Source organism: Triplophysa rosa, unplaced genomic scaffold (genome assembly GCF_024868665.1).
Source record: "Triplophysa rosa unplaced genomic scaffold, Trosa_1v2 scaffold7_ERROPOS2016172, whole genome shotgun sequence".
Classification (NCBI taxonomy): Eukaryota; Metazoa; Chordata; class Actinopteri; order Cypriniformes; family Nemacheilidae; genus Triplophysa; species Triplophysa rosa.
The window spans coordinates 79565-99613 of record NW_026634815.1 but is presented as its reverse complement, the minus strand read 5'-3'; the positions used below and the strand labels follow the sequence as shown (position 1 = coordinate 99613).

The window sequence follows — 20049 nt, the reverse complement described above, 5'->3', positions numbered from 1 at the left end:
CAACAAATTTATTACAGAAACTTTCTATAAACAATGAAAAAAAAAAAAAAAGACAAAAATATTTCGTAATTAATGTCGGCTTGGATATTAGGCGTACTAGTTCAATACAATGCCATTATCCCATGATTTTGAATTGAAGTTGAATACAGATGTATTATGTGTAGCAGACGTTCCCTACTGTTTGTCTTATAGCTGATGTATCCCTTTGATAAACAGAATACGTTCTCGTGACAATGTAGTTCCTAGACAACACAAACCAGACACTTACACAGCATGTGAAGTAAAAGGCAAGACTTTCGCCCGCTCATCCCACTGCAATCAAGTACTACACTTTTGCGTGCGAATGGCTTTTCTTATGGCAGGCTTCAGAAACCACGACAAGATCCAACGCCCAAGAGACTGCAGATGAGCTTCTTCAGATCTCCACGTCACTTTCCTTATCGTTATCATGGTCACCATCATAAAACTCATTGGCAGCTTCAGGCCTGTGAGGAAACGCAAGCAGTTGCTCAGGGTATGATTTCATTTAGTCAATGATTGCTGATTTGAATCCCCATGAATGATACGTCGAACATTACTACAATAAACCTTTAAACTGTCCAAATGAAGATTATATAGCAATGACGGTCACCTGGAGAAGTTTTCCTCAGATCCCCTCTCGTCTGGATCAACTTCGTCTGGTCGCTCATAGCTCAGCAGGTCGGAGGGAACGTCGTGGATCTGAACACTTGGGGCGTGATTCAACATCTTCAAGTTCTCATACACGGTTTGACGAATCTGGTCCAAATACTACAGGACATAAAGTCATTTAGTATTATTTGCCATACTGCAGATTCTTACATGCAACAACATCAACACGAAACTGATGTATTTGATTCATTGATAACTATGAATTGAATTATTAAATATAACCCTGGTGAGGATTACATTTGGCAAATACTATTCTAATGACAAAATACTGCCAAACGTTTCTCTCCACTGAACCATATCAATTATTTATCTGAAACACACTGTACAATTTTCTAAAGTTTCAATGCGTTTTGAAAGTACAAGAGCTTTGCACCCCACTATATACTGTATGTACATACAAAGGCAGAAACATTCGAACACATACATGGATAAATCATATAAAAATATCACATACTTGTCTAGAATTTTGGTTTTCTATCCTTGTACTGACATCAGGATGAAGTGTAAAGTCTGGGGCAAAATATTCAAAGTATTCTGTGAAGAGAACAAATACAGAGACTTTAATAACCCATCTTTGACAAGGAAATGTGGCTTAGATTTGAAAACATTGTAACCTAAAGCAGTGGTTCACAAACTTTTTTTTGCAAGGCCCCCTTGTGTAGGGTGCATCCCTTTGTGGAGCCCCCCAAATAAAAATCTATAATCTTAAACTCAGAATTGTAATTAAACCAGAACCATATACAATTATACAACGCTGGAACATTTTAAGCTTTGGAAGTAAGTTTTTTTTATTAAATCAGATTGGCTTTACTAGTCATTAAAATGTATTCTACATACTGTATGTTGTTGATATCATATTCAGCTATCCACATTCCCCTGCATAACTTGTATAGAACACAGTATCATTTGTATATAGCACATCTGTACATCCAATATACTGCCTATTGTCCTTTTGTCTAATACTGTCCTTTCTGTCAAATTGTGTATTGTCTCTCACATATTTATTTTTTACGTGTTTGTTACCTGTGCCTTGTCACTTTTTTAACCTGTATGTGCACTGGAAGCTTCTGTCACTAAGACAAATTCCTTGTGTGTCCAAGCACACTTGGCAATAAAGCTCTTTCTGATTCTGATTTGAACCTAAATGATATCAAACTGCTTTAAAAAGTCTAGTTGTACTTCACATAATTTATCAAATGAAATTATAAGACTTTTTTTACTAGAAGATCAAATGGCCTGTAAAGCCAATTTGATTTGGCTGAAAAATGCAAGTCCGCTTTAAAAGTGATTCTTTGAGGGTGTATTTCTGTCTCTTACCACTATATGGCAGCTCATCACTAATGGATTCGTCAAGTAGCAACGACGTTTCATACGTCCTAAAACAAATCAAAGACACCATGTCATGAAACTGTCTCACAGAACAGGAATTCAATCCCACAAATACTGTGAAAGCAGCATGACAGAATAACATCATGGACTCCCGTTTAGATGATTCAAGAGCAATAATAATGAACACACCAACATCGAGCAACGTTTCTCACGGTGTATCCTCCTCCTCCAAGCACAAGCAGAGGGATCTTGAAGCCCTTTACAAACTCCACACATTCTCTAAAATATATGAACAGATCATCAGACGTTATACTTGGTTTACTAGCACAACTCTCAAAGAGGTCAAGTCTGTGTATGTGAATGAGAAGACATGTGAGAGAACTCTTACCCGTGTCCTCGTATGCTCAGATTGAAGCATCCTAATCTGTCGCAGCCCAATGAATCGGCACCACACTGCAGACAAAAACACAGAGATGAGCAACAAGACCAATGCAACTTTGTGATTCGCCCGTGAGAATTAAAGGGATATTTCAGAGGCAAAACAAACAAAATGTTCACCCCCATTCTACCGCAACCCCGACTGCATTATTCTTCAAGAAGAAAGTCATGTTCAGTTAGGATGCCTTGAGGGTGAGTAAATCATGTTGGCCATGTTGTTTTGCCTCTGAAATATCCTTTTAAGACGGTGCTCGGGATTCGCTGTGAGAATGCGCTCTGACCTGAAGAACGATGCAGGTCGGCTGATAGAAATCCACCACTTGCTTGATAACCGGCTGGAACAACTGTCTGTAGCCTACGAATGACAATGACCAACAGAACCAGATGATACCAGATACACACATTTCCCTGCGAGAACAACCTGAATAACATTTGAGTGTTTTCAGATCATAAACTCACTCTGATCATCAATCCCATCCCGCAGCGGGACATTCAGACAGTAGTAGCGGCCGCTCTCTGCCCCCACCTCATACATATCACCTTAACACAAACAACACTTTACTGTACAGAACCGTACACCCTTATTAATCTTTTATAAGGTTTCTTTTAATAGTAGTCCGCGATTTAGTCAAGAATAGGTTTTTCTTTCAGTTTCATTTAACATGAACGGCCAGACCCTGAATGCATCTCTACCCATCAGAACAACCGCACAGACACGGAGAAATGACTACAGACAGAGAAATAGAACACACCTGTTCCTGGGAAAAAATAGTTCCCATATTTGTGGAAGGATACGGTCATGACCCTGTCTGTGAGATAAAACGCCTCCTGCACACCATCACCATGATGAATGTCAATGTCAATGTAGAGCACACGTGGATGATATCTGTCAGAGACACAGAGACAGAAATAATACACACATTTCAGTGATCGAAAGGCAGCGGATTAAAAACACCTTTGCGACAATCGAAAAGTAACGTTAATTCTACATATGTTACCTTTTATGAGCACATATTAACAAATGTGAAAATGTCAAGAAACTGCTCGATAAAATGACATTTCTGCAAATTCGACACAAAGCCTGACTACGTGATCAAATATAACATCCTTTTCCTTTATTTGGGATTAAATGTCAAGATAATTCCCAGCGTTACATATGTGTTATATTATCATTTTAACGAGTTTAATATTATTCCACAATGTGGATTATTGTTATTATTTATTTGTTTTTAATGCCATATCAGCACTAAAAGCAAACTAATGGCAAACTTATTCATGATACAATCAAACATTACAAACAAAGGTTATTATCTACAATAGCTGTACTTAAAAAAAAAATAGTATTCATAAAAGTTATTTTATTTAAAAATAACAAGATCCTGCCAGGAGAAGTCTTTTTAAAACTGTCCGTTAATGTAATCTCTGAATAAAAACGTTGTCTTGTATCATTTAAACCAGGGGCCAGCTGCATAAACTTAGCCGCTAAGTTAAGACTGTGTCTTAACCGCTAGTCTCGCTGACTAGCAATTAGTTTGGACTAATCAGTCTTTCTTTTCACATTTCAATTAGCCCAATCTACCTTTGTATGGAACTGGCTTGAAGAAAAACATCTGATGACTAACTTCTAAGACTAGTCTAAGCAGTTTATGCAAGCGGCCCCAGGACATTCCAACAGAATATGTTTCACAGTCAATGGAATTTTACAAAACTGACATATTGTTGGTTCTTCACCGGTTAATAAATGTCCATGAGTAAGTTTTGAGTGACCGATTCGACATCTTGTATAAACACTTGGATCGTCTCTATTTTCAAACTCAAAATATCAAGTGAAACTTGCGCTAATAACAGGGATCACTTCACATCATTTATTCTGGTCACAGTCATTCCATTTGCCACTTTTTGTAAATATACATATGAATTGTTGTTTTTCTACAAAGTGCAAAAACATATAAATGATCATGTGACTTGTTAACAGTAGTGTATGTCAGTATAATGTCATTTTGAGCTTTAAATGTAAGTGAAGAGTAAAAACACAAGCCACCAGTAACGGTGTCTACAGTAAAGTGATTTTACTTACTTTAGCAGTTCAAGAATACTGATGACGATGTCGTTCACATAGCAAAAGCCAGATGCCTGAAAACAGAAAGCCATTCATGTGGATAGGTCCAAACATGCTGGGACATCTAAAGTGATTCAAAAATGCTTTTGAAATGTATATGGGACAAAGACGTGAAGATGTCCCCATCAAAAGACATTTACAAAAGTGATGCATAGAAAGCACATTAAATGTAAGTCAAATGTCTACTTTATGGTTTCAACTAAGTTTTGGGAGAATAAAATATCAAAATTTGATTGTCATTCAGTGTAACACTTTATATTTATGTACCAATTCAAACCACATGCTTATTCTGACTTGTACATATTAAAATATATAAAACATTTGATTGTGCTTTAAATTAGCTACCTATAGGATAGGATAGTGGCAATTTTAAAAAATGTTAAATAATTACAACTAATTAGCATTTGGGGTGAAAGTGTAATCAATAAATTGATTTGTGTTGTAAATACACCTGACAAGATTGTTACACTGAATGACATTTTAGTGGGCGTCTTCTGTAAATCAGGGGAAAACCTATAATATTTATTTTTTGCTCAGAAAAACAAAACAAAAAATACAATTCAATTAAACAGAAAACTTTTTCCTTTTCTTTTTGAACAACAACAATTTAAAGCAGTACGACACTTATTGTTTTTATGCTTGAACCCTTTTTCGTCTTTGACCCATGTGCCTATGCAAATGCACATGTTTTTATATTAAAATATGACATTATCAGAGTGATGCAATGCTTACCTCAAATTTTTTCGCGTGATGTAAACCTCCGGCCCAGTTTATGGCAATGTCACATATCTATATCACGAACACGGGAGGTTATTAGACCAAATCAAAAACAATCCAGATGTTCACACACACGAACCAGACGAGCGCTATGAAGGTCTATGAAGGTTATGTGTGTTTGGAACGCTGGTCATAAGCATTTGCCTTCAATCTGCTTTGCTGTTTCTGTTCTTCTTTTCGGTTACTGCATAATTTACCAATGTCAAAACACAAAGAATCTCCACCATCTCACCTTGTGGTTTAACTGAGTCGCTCCTTGCAAGGAGGCACCTGTGTATCGCGAACAAAACTCAAACAAACCTGGAAAAACAGGGCTAAAGACGCACACATACAGAACAGATAGAATTGAAGAAACTGAAAGTCAATTTAAAACGAGGTGTCAATAAAGATGACAGATCCTTTAGGCAAGTCCTATAATGCAGCATGTACTTTCAGCTCTGGAAATGAGGGGGAAGGGGATTCCCATCTATAATTCATGAATTAACCTCCAAATCATATGCACATTTCAATACCTAAATAGAGTGACATTTTTTGTATCTATGGTTGTGTACTAAAAACGTCCCCAACCAGAGACCCCCAGTGAACCTCTGCCATTTCCAGCACTGCGTGTATTGTCTAATCGTGCTCAATGTCTCTATAACGGCTAAAATGCACAGAAACTACACAGACTTACCAGTCGTCTCCTACGTTGAAGGTGTTGAGACTCTTGGTGAAGCCCTGCATGTTGTTCGGGCTGACCTTCTGCAGAAAGTCGATGTAGTCTTCCGAGTGAAACCTGCACATGTCATGCTGAGACGCCTTGTACGGTTTAAAAACCTGCACGGAGAGCTCTGTTCATTACCATGTCAAGAGAAAAACTGCACCACAGACGGCAACCAACACAACCAGTGTTGAGCAGATCGTACCATCATCTTCTTATAGAGTCCATAATGCAGCACGAGACTGTGTGTGAGAGACAAGCGGTGAGGTTTCATTGGGTGTCCAGCACCTGGAGGGAAGAGAAAGAACACGTCCTTTCTGTAAACCTCATACACTGCGTCAGGGCTCTATGAAACTCCATCCGCAACTACTGTTCAAGTTATAAAAAATTCGATATATTATAAATGATTTACTGTCATTATAGATATTATACATCACATTCAAAATCACGCTGAACTGAAAAATCTATATTTGGATTATTCTATATAACAGTCATAAGAGCTTCAAGAGTTATCACTTTTAGCAAGTTTATATCAATAATAAACATTGAGTTTGCACACACGTGTCATGCATGCTGTAGTTTCTGGACATTTTCGATTCATTTTCATTTGTAATGAAAACGCAAAGCAACAACAACTGCACAGCACAGCGCACACATGTGCACATAAATATGATTACGTCAACTCATTCGTGAAAGTAAACACTGCACGTTATAACGGATTGTTGATTAGCCACCACTGCTAACAGACACATCAGAATCTCACCGTAATGAAAGTTCCCCACGTCTGGATCATAGAAATACGCGGTTCGGTTCGTCATGCTGTCGGTTTGTTAAGCTACTAAATATAAACGCTTTTTTTAGGGCACAGTGAGAGAAAATGTGTTTGTTTGTTTATTTATTTACTCTCTTCCCTTCGCCGTAGCCATGTTCATCACACTGCCGGAAAACACGTCACTTTCTCCTCCGTCAGTACAACTGCTTCCGGTGCACAGCGCCATCTATTGATCAATAATCACAGTTACGCTCAATATAGTGTTTTGTGGATCATTTCTGTGTTGTTGTTGTTGTTATTATGATTATGAAGTTAACAATATACTTAAAAATGAAACGTATTTGAAATATTACAAATGATTAATTATTTTAAATCAAGCAAAGATGCAACTGCACTTGACAGCCGGTGATCAGCTCTTGTTGGATGATGAGAAGCTTTGACATTGGAATTACCTTATGTTGTTTCACAGGGGGAAAGTTTATGATTGCAGAAGTTGTGCATTTAGCTAACAAACCTTTAATGATCATGCACTTCATCATGTCTTACAAATTCACTTTTTGAAATAAAAATAATCAAGCATGTGCTCAGATCCCTTGAGAATAGTGTTCATCTCCAGACATGATTTATTTGTTGCAGTTTCTGCCTTTATCTGCAAAAGAATTATTATACAATGGAAGATCCTAAAAAACATACTATCAAATTAGCCTATCTATCAGAAACTGCTGCAGACGGATGAATCTTTCTGGTGTTGTTCCTCTACAGTACACACCATTTTGATGTGTCATCTACCTTTAAATGCGCAGCCCCTGTCATTTGAGTTTATCTGCAGCTGTTTCTGCACCTCGTCCTCATCGATTGCATCATAACATCAACACAGCATCTCGTACAGCAGACATTATGTCAAACGTTTGGTGAGTGCCTGAAAATAATATTAATTTTCTGTTGTTTGTGATTCATGTGTTTAAGCATCACACTGCCGGTTTTTGTGTGGCTATGACTTTTTCTCAGTTTTAAAGGTCATTTAAATAGCACACTGTTAAGAATTTGAGATGTATTTCAATGACACGAATGCACCGCAAACAAACGATAACTAAAAAGAACCATAGATGTATTGAGTTGTAAACAGCGTCTAATAGTGGGTTCACACCGAACGCGAAATTAAGCGGTTTGCGCGAGTACATTACATACAAAGTCAAGGCAAAGACGCGAACTCGCGGCAGGCGCGTCAATCTCCTCTTCCGCGCAAATAACGAACTTTTCCCGCTAGTAATAAAGAGCGGGGAACGCGATTGTTCGCGTTTGGTGTGAACCCAGCATTACATTACTTTGATCAGCAGGACGCGTTTATCCGCGTTTCTTTCCCAAAGTTGAAGGCACAATGCTTTTCTATGGTTTCCATTACAAGTACCATCATAAATAATCAGCTGTTCACCAATGGAACATTACAAATTTCTTTTATGTTTGGGTCTTATTCCAAAAGGATTTAATATTCTTGGTTGTTATTCGCAAGATCCCACCAATAGAACTCAGCACAGAGACCCAAAGCAATGCAATTCCCATTATAACCATTGAATCTATTACACTTTCTCAGTGGTTTTTATTTTTTTCAGCAGTTGGTCATTGTAGCCTATAGCCTATAACAACTGAGTTACTAATACTTACGCTCAAGGCACTTTACATAAATATAAATGTATATACACAAATCAAATTGACTAAACTCTATATAACAACAGCAAAATGTTTACTATCGACACAATAGAATATGGAGCGTAATACACATGTGTGATCAGTACAAGTGTAATATGTCCAGGCAGTGTCATTTGGTTAAAATATATAAGATGTGAAATAACTGCATACAATTATGTCTCGACTCTGCCTTATCTTGTCATGGTTTTCTTGGTCTTGTGGCAGAGTCGTGACAAAGCCTTATGTTTTGTGTGAGAAAGCCATTGGGTGTTTATCTTTTGACATTCCATGTGCTTTCTCGTGTCCTCTCATTGGCCCCGCCCCTCTCATTTCCCATATTGCCTCCCTGCCATGTCTTATGTTTTTCACCTGCCCCTCGTTATCTTCCTTTGTTTGTCACCCTTTAAAATGCCCTCATGTTTCATTGTCTTGTTGCTCGTGCATTGCGTTCAGTGTACCCCTGTTCTTGTTTGCCTCCCATGCTTGCTGTTATTGCCTGTTCCAGTTGCTGCTGTTTCGTGAGTCTAGTAAGTGTCCAGTTTAGTTTATGTCTTGTGTTGTTATCTCAGTTTAGTGTCAGTTAGTCTTCATCCTGTTTATTATCCTGCTATTCTGTTATACCCCATCGTGGGTCTTTGTTTTGTGTTTCTTTGTTTAAATAAAATCTGTCTTGTTAACCCCTGCAACCCCGCCTGCCTGCAACTGGGTCCTTCCAAGCTATTCGTGACAGAATGCACGAGCCCAACAGAACCCAGCAGGCAGCAACCATGGACGACACAGCGTCGTCCCCATGTTCTTGCCAAGCCCACTTGCTGCTAGGATTCCGTCAGGGGAATTACGGGAACCAGGAGTTCGCCAGGGCATTCTCGGCGGTGGCGGAGGTGACCGAGTTTGGCGAGGCGGAGTTGAAAACGATTTTCAACTGCTGCCTCACTCGGCATCTCACTCCGTCGGAGAAGAGGCTGCTGGCTCCCCTAGGGTTTGCGGACATGGTCAGGTACGTGGCCAACCGGGACGATCCTGGGGGTGAGGTCCCACTCGGAACTTCCGCCCCGCGGTCGATCGCCCCAGAGGGCCTCGTCCTGGCTATCGCTACCCAGGGGGACTCAGTACCCTCTGGTTTGAGCTCCACGGTCCCTGTTTCTCCTGACGGTGCCCGTGGCAAGTGGGGGAGGAGAGATTCTGGGACGACGTCTGCTGTCTCCTCCGACGCGGAACTCCCCCCAGTCCCCACGGTTCCGCCAAAGTTGGCAACGGACCCGGTGGTGCGGAGAAGGAGGGAGAGGCATCATGGAGGAGCGTCCAAGCCGGTGCAGCCGGAGTCCAGTCCGGTGCAGCAGCCGATGTCCAGTCCAGTGTGCAGTCTGGTGCAGCTGGCGTCTAGTCCATGTCCAGTCCGGCGTCCCAGCCGGCATCCAGTCCGGCATCCAGTCCGGTGCAGCCGGCGATCCAGCCAGCGTCCCAGCCGGTGCAGCAGCCGGCGTCCCAGCCAGTTATCCAGCCGGTGATCCAGCCGGCGTCCAGTCCGGTGCAGCAGCCGGCGTCCAGTCCAGTGTGCAGTCCGGTGCAGCCGACGTCCAGTCCGGCATCCCAGCCGGCATCCAGTCCTGTTGGACTTCTCCTTATGAACCCTTGTCTTGTCCCACCCCCCCTTCCATGTTTGTTATTTTTATTGTCTCACCCCAACCATGTGGTCATTGTGTCATGTTTGCCCTTAGTTATGTTGTCAATGTGTGTTTGGATCTTGTCTGTCACCCAGTCTGTCTTATCACGTCAGTCTACCCCTTGGTGAGCACCTGGAGGTGCTCATTAAAGGGGGGTTTCTGTCACGACTCTGCCTTATCTTGTCATGGTTTTCTTGGTCTTGTGAAAGTCGTGACAAAGCCTTATGTTTTGTGTGAGATCTTTTGACATTCCATGTGCTTTCTCGTGTCCTGTCATTGGCCTCGCCCCTCTCGTTTTCCGCATTGCCTCCCTGCCGTGTCTTATGTTTTTCACCTGCCCCTCGTTATCTTTCTTTGTTTGTCACCCTTTAAAATGCCCCCATGTTTCATTGTCTTGTTGCTCGTGCATTGCGTTCAGTGTACCTGTGTACCCATTTTTGTTTGAGTTCATTTGAGTTCGCTGTGTCTTCCCGTGTTCTTGTTCCTTGCCTTGTCCGTGGACTGTGAGTTTTGTGTTTTACCCTGCCGTGTTTTGTGTAAGACGTTTGGTCGTGTTCTTTAGTTTAGTTTTTGCTGTTCTTGTTTTACGTTTTGCCCCCACGTGGGAAGTCTTTTGTTTTATATATATATATATATATTAGTTTTGTTTTCCCCCTCGAGGGTGTTTTTGTTTTCTTTGTCAATAAAAATCTTGTTAACCCCTTCACCACCGCCTGCCTGCACTTGGGTTCTTCTCTCCACGCAAATCGTGACACAATTAAATCTAATGTAAAACTATTAACACACTATGGCCTGGTTTCACAGACACGTCTTAGCTTAAGCCAGGACTATGCCTTAGTTGAATTAAGATATTTATGTCGCTTTTATAAAGATGCCTTAGAAGAATACATTACTGCTGTGCATCTCGAGACAAAACAATAGCACTGATATATTTTAAGATATTTCTGGGCAAGTTATATTGAGTTAAGACAGGTCACGCATTTATTTTAGTCTGGGACGAAAACGGGCCTCTAAGCTAAAATACATTGATCGATAGTGTGATGTTTCAGTGATCTGAGGATGAGAATGTTAGAGGACAGGTCATGAGAAAGCTGACTCATGCCGCAGAGAGATACTCTCTTAGCTTCTCTATCTCTCTCTCTCTCTCTCTCTCTCTCTCTCTCTCTCTCTTTATATATATATATATATAAGGGTTACACATTGTAAGCTTATCCAAAATCATAAAGAATTGATTAGTTCAATTTTAATAGACCTCAGGCCAGACTACCAGCCAAGACTTCTCTGTGTGCTGCTTGAACACAAACCAGTTATTAACATGTTAAATGATGTTCTGTCCGGTACCTCATTCAGCATCGGTCTGCCCCTCTTCAACTACCTCTTCTGACAGAGTTAAACAAAGCCTTTAAACAGACTAATAAGCTCTTTGCACTACCTCACATCTGCACTGTTGTATATTTCACTGGTTTGCACTCTATCTGCCTTTACCTATCTTCTTTTTCTTTTTTGAAATATCCCTGCTTGTAAAGTTGCATTTTACATTTATATATAATAATCAGTATTTATGTGTATCTTTTTTACAGTATATATACTGTATATTATATCTTTTTTTTTGTATGCACCATGGCTCTGAGAGTAACGCAATTTCCATCATCTATATGTATGTACTGCACATGTGGCAGAATTGACAATAAAGCAGACTTTGACTTTTATCACAGACAGAAATAGACTTCAAAGCTCACACTCGGGATATCTGTATCCTCATTACAATTAATCCAAATCAGAGATCCATCAAGAACAGAGTGTTTTTTGGCTCTGTGGAAGGCTACAGCGTGTTTTAGTTTTGCTCATTTATCAGAGTGAAAATAGAGGGTGTGGGCCAAAATTCTCTTATCACATGCCTGGATGTAAAGATAAAGGTACGTTTTAGCATGAAGTATGCCCTGAAGGAGCCGATTGGCTGATTATCTCAGTCAACCAAAAGAGTCAGATGATGTGACAAAAGAGCAGATCTGCATTACTGGAGAGTGTGTGTCATGCAGAAATGTGACTGCGGACTTTCTTTCACGCTCTCCGTGCAGACTGCCGAGTGCGAAAGCTGACGGGAGATGCCAGACCACGAGACATCTAGTGTGGGTGAACCCCCGCCAACATACATCATCTTTATCCTGGTCTTTTTCTTCTTCATGACCGGCCTTTTGGGCTTCCTGATCTGTCATTTGTTGAAGGAGAAGGGTTACAGGTGTGAACTGGAGGATGATGAAGACGGCTGTGAGGACAAACTTGGCGAAGAAAAAGATGGCAAGTCATTTGTTCTACAAACATATGTGTGCTTTTATAAAGTGTTTGCTTGTTTAAGCATAAATGACCAATGAACTCTGACAGAATGTTTGAGTAAAGTGCTAATTCTGTAGGACTATACAACAATTCTTAAAGAGTAACTATTACAATTCTCTTAAAATGACATTTCATGTGGTGTGTAATGTAAGCAGTCTGCCGAGTTGTAAAGCGTGAACAAATAACAAACAGTTATTGGCTTGAGAAAAAAGGAGTCGACTCTGAATCACGCGAACGAGTCGTCTGTCGTTTTAATTTCAGTTCCGGGTTGGATTTGCGTCACTTGTGTGTGTAATGCCCGCCGACGTTCCATTTGCGACACTGCATGCGGTAGACAAATCACAGCAGACTAGACCATCTGACCAATCAGATCAGAGTGGGCTGACAGAAAGGAGGGGATTAGACAGATGAATCACCGAACGAATCATTTGAGAGTCAGTCAAGAATTGAGGTAATAATAACTGAAAGTGAAAGTGTTTTATGTAAAGTGAAAGTGACCCATTTGTCATATATGGTGACCCATACCCGAAATGGGACCTCTGCATTTAACCCATCCATAGAGTAGTGAACACACGTACACCCGGAGCAGTGGGCAGCTATCACTGCAGCGCCCGGGGAGCAAGTAGGGGTCAGGTGCCTTGCTCAAGGGCACCTCAGTCATTACCCGCCGGCCCTGGGAATCCAACCGGCAACCTTCTGGTCACGAGTCCCACTCTCTAACCATTAGGCCATGACTGCACGTAAACTTGTTGTTGGACACTATATAAACCAAAGTAGAACCTTAAAATCACAAAATATTTACTTTTGAAATTCTGTGATCATGACATACATTTTTAAAAGTAGTACCAAATTAATGATTAATCTCATTATGAACATTCACATTTATTTACATCCAATTGTGCCATTCCAAATATCCATAGTTCTAAAGCCACTTTACAAAAAATGAAAATAAAGATATGCTAACGAACCACAACTACATGTCGAAGACCATTTTTATTTCATACATTTAGCTTGACAACTGATTGACGTTTGACTACAGTAAGCACTCATAGTAATGACAATGAACCTGGATTCAAATGTCTAATTGATTGTTCATTTGGGTTCAAGTTTTTGGCTGAATGGTTCCATGAACAACCTTTTTCTTGTTTCACACAAGACTCTTCTACAGATTCTGTAATTGATCTTTTAAGAACCCTTGACTGAAACGTTCCAAAAATGGTTCTGTGAAGAACCCTTATCATCTTATGTTTTTGCAGGGTTTGTTCGCCCCTTTAAGTAAAAATGAGGTCATTATTTAGCCAACTTTTGTCATTCAATCCCCTGTGCCTTTCTTTAGTCTTCGAACCAGAACTGAGACTTGGTAAAAAATGTCTTGGTTCTCTGTAATTTATTATCATCTACTTTAAAATAAGATTTTTAAATACATTATAAATATAGCATTTAAAAATACATTGTGTAAAATGTAAAACTGCTATTTGTTTCTGCAGATGAATCAGATGACAGTCAAGACACTGTTGAACAAATTCTGAAATGCATCATTGAGAATGAAGGTAAAGATCTTTTGTTTCTTTGTTCTCGTGTTTTCCTCAGCTGTGTTGTTAAAGGCACACAATATGTAAGATCTTTTGTATTAAAATATCCAAAGACCACTAGCACAGTGTCATATATTTTATTCACTTGTGTACTTACATATCCCAAACGTTTGAACAATGAGAAGTACTTCTACTACTAATAATTATTATTTTTATTTATAACACACTTTATATGAACAAGAATCCCAAAGTGCTACAAATTAAAAACAAAAGAAGCAAAAGAAACAATAAGTTCAAATCAATTAAAAGCTTGTCTCAAAAGGTAGGTTTTAAGGCCACCTTTGAAAGCACCCACCAGTGTTGGGTAAGTTACTCTGATAAAGTAATTAATTACTAGTTACTAATGACATTCAATAGTGTAATTAGATTACTGTACAAATTAATCTCTCCAAAAAGGTATTTAATTTATTATTACTAATTACTTTCTATATCCTACTGTCACGGGTGTGAGGAAGAACCCAAGCGCAGACAGCAGGGATGAAGGGGTTAACAAACAGATTTTATTAAACAAAGAAACAAAAACAAAGACCCATGATGGGGTATCACAGCACAAACAGGATAATGAACAGGACGAAGACTAACTGACACTAAACTGAACTAAACAACACTTGACACGGTTAACTAAACTGAACACTTACTAAGACCGACGAAACAGCACAACAGGAACAGGCAATACTGGCAAACACAGGCTACATCAAAGACACAGAACGCAAAACAGACTGAATACAATGACTGAGCAACAAGACAATGAAACATGAGGATATTATATAGGGCAAGACAAAAGAGGGATAACGACACAGGGCAGGTGAGAAACATTAGACACGGCAGGGAAGCAATACATGAAACGAGAGGGGCGGGGCCAATGACAAGACACGAGAAAACACATGAGATGTCAAAACAAACAACTCATGGCTTTCTCACATAGAACCTAAGGGCTCTGTCCCGATCCCACCACACGACTAGGAATTCATAAACAAGAAGGTAGGACCGTGACACCTACATCAACCTTGATTAGAATTGATTCAAGGATAGCCATGAAACAGCTTATGTAGTTAATTCAAATAAATAATAAATAACTACATAAATTATTCTTATTGACTGACCAAAGTATTACAAATGTGAGAAGGATTCATTTTCAAGTTAGACTTAGAATTTTGATGTCATTTCCACTATTGAATATAAAATACATTATTTAGTAATTACATCAGAAGTAATTAAATGTGTAATTAAATTACAGAAAAATCTGAGTAATCCCTTACTTTACTTTTTCAAAGGAAAAGTAATTAAATTACAGTAACTAATTACTTAGTATCTAGTTACACCCAACACTGGCACCCAGTGACCGTGGTGTCCTCAAGATGGTCAGGGAGAGCATGCCACAGATTGGGAGCAGCTGGGCAAAAGGCCCGATCGCCCATGGTACGAAGCTTGGTCCTGGTTGGTTTGAGGAGATGCGCTGAGGCAGAGCGGAGGCTACGTGTTGAGGTTTGTGGAGTGAGAAGTTCCTTGAGATAGGGAGGGCGTCACCATAGATACACTGATGAGTGAGGAGAGAAACCTTGTACTGAATCCTGTAAGAGACAGGAAGCCAATGAAGGGATTTGAGGATGGGAGTGATATGATTGTACTTGCTGGCTTACGTTATACCGGTTATAGAACTGGATGCCATCCCTGAACATGATTGGTGAGTCTGGTTAAATTGATTTAAATTGAATTGAAAAGTGAAGACTACAACTCCCATCATCATTCCACGCTTCAACATCGGGCTAAGTTTGTGAGCTCTATACACTAAGAAAAAAATAGAAAAGCTGTCACTGGGACGGTACCCTTTACATACAGAAATGTGTATTTGGTACTAATATATACCTTTAAGGTACTATTATGCATTCTTAATAGTACGTTCTACAGATTCTACTTGTACTTTTCTTTTTCAGTGACAGAATTTCGACCTTTCTTTTGAAAGCGTATAGCAGCAAAAATGACATACTGTGCATTTAAACATCCAAAATGAACTATTTTAATGTCTGAATGAATTCAACCACAATTGGGCATATAATTGCATCTAATCTAAGAAATAATTGACGACAACTTTCTTGTTTTTGTGTTCTAGCCAATATGGAGGCCTTTAAAGATATGCTGGGCGGCCAGAATGTTTGTGAACATCACGACCCACGGTACAGTTAAACCCTATTGAATGTACAATTTGCGGTTACACACCAGTGGTTATGTTTTTATCTCACGCTAAAAGAGGAAATAAAATAACAAACCATTATGATTGCGACAATAAATTGACCCTACTCATTCATGTAGCAAAGGCATGTGAATGCGTAAATATCATCTTTTATTCTTCTACGCTGTATTCTTTCTAACCAGGTTACATCACAAGGACAGTATAGGCGGCCTTCCCCTTCACCATCATACAGTTCATCTGGGAGGTGAAATCAGCTCTTGTGCTCACTGTATGCAAGGACATTTATTAAAAACACGACGCAGAAGCCGTGTGGCTAGAAGCAAAACCCGACAAGAACAGACTGTATTTTCTGTGGGCAGGTACGACCTACAGTAATATGCTATATTCTTTTTTTATATTTCTTTCTTCCGTGATAATAAACCCCAAACAATAATGTAAGAAAATTACAACCCAACTTTCAATAATCCGCAGTGTAAGAGCAGCGTTACAGTATTCTTTTTTAAACTCACAGGTTTCGGGTCACCCACATGGAGAAAAAAAGCAGCCTTCAAGGTTCCATCAATCTGCCCACCCTTAAACCAGGAGATGTGTCGAATGACACGACGCTCTCAGGAATGAAAGATACCTGGAAAAAACCTCAGGAGGAATACAACATCCGCAACATGTTCAAAGACACTGGAACAACCAATGGCAAGCTTCCAAACGCAGGCAAGCGGAAGAAAAGCATCCCACTGCTGACCTTCTACAAGGGAATTAATCCAGTGGCCACTAAAGCGGCAGAAGGGCTTGTGGTGGACAAAAAAGGACAAACCACAGCTGAACATCTGTCGAGCTCACCCGTCGCATCTGAGACAGCTTTAGACAAAAACTCAAATAAAGAATCGGCTCATAACTTACAGGTGACTGTTCATGAGAGCAGCCCAGAGGAAGACAGAGCTGACAGTGTGATTTCACAAGACAAATTAGATACAATGGCCACCGGAGGACCCAGTGGTTGCGCAAGATTTTCTGTGGTTCGGACTGAAGAGGAGACTGTCATCACATCCGCAGTCACTGCTGAGGACAGAGAAGATAATAATGTGCCAAATGATAATATCAAAACTGACAAAGTCAGTCAGGAGAATATAGACAACCAGCGGGTATGACAACAGCATCATTGACCAACCAGCACAGCACAGACTTATTTATTGAGAATAAATAACCAATAAATAACCTTTGACCAATAAACAACTGCATAAAAGTTCTATGCGCTTGTTGTGACGTAAGAAACACAGTTTCCGCCTCCAAGCATTCAGTCATTTCAAGTGAGTCCTATTTAAACAGCCATTTTCATTGAATTTTCATTCATTTTGAGGCAGATTATAGGCCCATAACAATAATCAAATGCTAAAACATTATACTGACAATTTGGCTGTTGAAAAACCTTTCCAAAGCAACTTCACTGGGTGATTATAATGCGTAAAATGTCCCTCGAATACAATATTTAGTAAATACGAGCTATTTAAACTATACTTGTGTCATATTATCTTGGCTTTAGGACTTCCTCAAGTGAAAACGTTTCAGAGAAATGTAAGTTATTAAAGAAATGTTTGCGCTCATCTTGGAATGGGATTCTTATTGATTGATTGTTTACAGTAATTATTCTCTCTGTAGTTGCAGAAGTTCTTTTTTAATATGCCAGAGGAGAACTGGCTCTCCTGGTTGAGTCCGGCCTCTCCCAAGGTTTTTTTTCTCCACTCTTATACACATACACTGCATCTAGTGGAGTTTTGGTTTCCTTGCCACCGTTACTCATCGGGAGACTGCTGATTTAGTTGAATCCATAAATATAAACAACTTGCGTTTAACAACACACATGCACGTTAACATATTTTAACAAATATATTCTTTCTGCACATTTTGGTATTGCAAATTGATCTGGTATATTGTAATTTCAGGCTCCCAGTCCTGATAACAATATTTAAAATAATAATATACTTAAATTAAATATACTTTGATTGAATAATTTATAGTTTCTGACAATCCACTGACATCAGTGTGCATTGCATAGAGAACAACTTGCAATAATACCATGTTTCTTAATACCGTATATTCTCTTCATTTTTTCCCTAGTATTATTTTTATTTTATTTTTTATTATGATGTATGTAAAAATGAAAATTGTGAAAAGCGCTATATAAATAAAGTTGAATAAAAACATTGAATTGATTGATGTGAAAAGTGTGGGTGTTTCCGGTCTGGTGGTTAAAATCATAGACATAAGAATTTTTTTTCATAGACATAAGAAATACTTACGGAGCCCGTCTGATCACCCCTCGGAGAAAAAAAAACAAGACCCGCAAATCCGTGGCCACAGTTTTGTAATTCGTTCCCTCAGTTTAAAAATCCATACTCACAGATTCTAAAACTGTTCCCACAGTTTACAAAACCGTGCTCTCGGATTAATAAACTGTACCCACGAGTTTACAATCCGTGCTCTCGGTTTTGTAAACCGTCCCCTCAGTTTTTGAAATCTGTGCCCACGCTTTCGCAATCCGTTCGCACAGTTTTGCAAACTGTAGCCTACTCGCGGAATTGAAGCCTCTGTCTGTCAACAGAACAAGCTCCTACAGGAACATTAATATACTGTTTTATTTTAGATTATATTATAAATTGTCTTAATGTGTTTACACACGAGCGCGTGGCGCATATAAACCATGTTCACGTTCAGCAAGCACGTTCATTGCCGCGTTTCACTGGTGTAAAATTGGTTTGACATTAAACTTTCGATATTCGTAAATTTAGGGACCATCTCTAAAGTTACATACACATTAAAATACATTTTTCCAACTTCAAAAGCATTTAAAGGGAATGATTTATAGCCACAAAACTAACTGTACAGTGTTCATGTATGTGTCAGCTATTATACACAACTTTTAGATTATTGAGTATTAAAATAAACCATCAAATCATATGCACATATTCCTATACGTATTGCTATTGAGCTTTAAATAATGGTATATTTGTGTATTCAAGTCAATTTTATTTATATAGCGCTTTTCACAATGTGCATAAAGCAACTTTACAGGAACAAATAAGAAAAACACAGAAAGGTAAAACGCAGCACAGTGCTTGGTGTTTATAGACCAAGCAAGATCATTATAATAAATAATATCTAATAAATAAATGAATAAATAAATAAATAAATGTATGAGACCATTATACACATAGGAATGTTTGCATGTGATTTGACGGTTTATTTGAATACATATCAATAATCTAAAAGGTGTGCATTCTGTCTGACACACACATGAACATTTTACAGTTAGTCAGGGAAGTCATTCCCTTTAAATGCTATTGAGCTTTAAAATTTGTATATTTATGTATGAGCCCATACAACAGTGAAACACATAGGAATATTTGCATTTGATTTAACGGTTTATTATAATAAATATAAAAGGTGTGCATTATATCTGACACACACATGAACACTGTAGGCTACAGTTAGTCTTGTGGCTATAAATCATTTCCTTTAAATGCTTTTGAAGTTGGAAAAAGGTATTTTAATGTGTATGTATCTTTAGAAATGGTCCCTAAATTCACAAATATCGAAAGTTTAATGTCAAACCAACTTTATGCCAGTGAAACGCGGCAATGAACGCATGCTTTATATGCGCCATGCGCTCGTGTGTAAACACATTAAGACAATTTATAATATAATCTAAAATAAAACAGTATATTAATGTTCCTGTAGGAGCTTGTTCTGTTGACAGTAGAGA

The 20049-nt window shown here is 39.0% G+C and overlaps 2 protein-coding genes across 3 annotated transcripts; one reads left to right on the top strand and one right to left on the bottom strand.

Moving 5' to 3' along the window:
- Positions 1 to 51: 51 nt before the first annotated feature.
- On the bottom strand, positions 52 to 7027 carry hdac3 (histone deacetylase 3). The gene is made up of 15 exons (XM_057328777.1): positions 6817 to 7027; positions 6259 to 6341; positions 6027 to 6169; positions 5586 to 5667; positions 5309 to 5365; positions 4535 to 4590; positions 3210 to 3343; positions 2917 to 2997; positions 2739 to 2812; positions 2408 to 2472; positions 2209 to 2298; positions 2008 to 2066; positions 1145 to 1224; positions 632 to 789; positions 52 to 485 (listed from the first exon to the last, which is right to left on the bottom strand). Exons 1-15 carry the CDS (start codon positions 6869 to 6871, stop codon positions 416 to 418), a joined length of 1287 nt encoding a protein of 428 aa, XP_057184760.1. The 5' UTR covers positions 6872 to 7027; the 3' UTR covers positions 52 to 415.
- Positions 7028 to 7625: 598 nt separating this feature from the next.
- Positions 7626 to 18823, top strand: rell2 (RELT like 2). Of its 2 annotated transcripts, XM_057328745.1 has the most exons (6): positions 7626 to 7736; positions 12254 to 12473; positions 13997 to 14059; positions 16212 to 16275; positions 16475 to 16651; positions 16804 to 18823. In XM_057328745.1, exons 2-6 carry the CDS (start codon positions 12281 to 12283, stop codon positions 17435 to 17437), a joined length of 1131 nt encoding a protein of 376 aa, XP_057184728.1. In that variant the 5' UTR covers positions 7626 to 7736; positions 12254 to 12280; the 3' UTR covers positions 17438 to 18823. The 2 variants fall into 2 exon arrangements, with proteins under 2 accessions (XP_057184728.1, XP_057184727.1); XM_057328744.1 differs by lacking the exon at positions 7626 to 7736 and having other exon boundaries at positions 11916 to 12473.
- Positions 18824 to 20049: the final 1226 nt, after the last annotated feature.

Excerpts from the sequence above, each read along its gene's own strand:
- rell2 (XM_057328745.1), top strand. The coding sequence starts at position 12,281 with ATGCCAGACCACGAGACATCTAGTGTGGGTGAACCCCCGCCAACATAC. Across the intron at positions 14,060-16,211 it reads ATGCATCATTGAGAATGAAG|CCAATATGGAGGCCTTTAAA; the intron begins GTAAAGATCTTT and ends TTTGTGTTCTAG. Across the intron at positions 16,276-16,474 it reads TGTGAACATCACGACCCACG|GTTACATCACAAGGACAGTA; the intron begins GTACAGTTAAAC and ends CTTTCTAACCAG.
- hdac3 (XM_057328777.1), bottom strand. The coding sequence starts at position 6,871 with ATGACGAACCGAACCGCGTATTTCTATGATCCAGACGTGGGGAACTTT. Across the intron at positions 6,170-6,258 it reads GACTCTATAAGAAGATGATG|GTTTTTAAACCGTACAAGGC; the intron begins GTACGATCTGCT and ends CTCTCCGTGCAG. Across the intron at positions 5,366-5,585 it reads CGACTCAGTTAAACCACAAG|ATATGTGACATTGCCATAAA; the intron begins GTGAGATGGTGG and ends TTCGTGATATAG.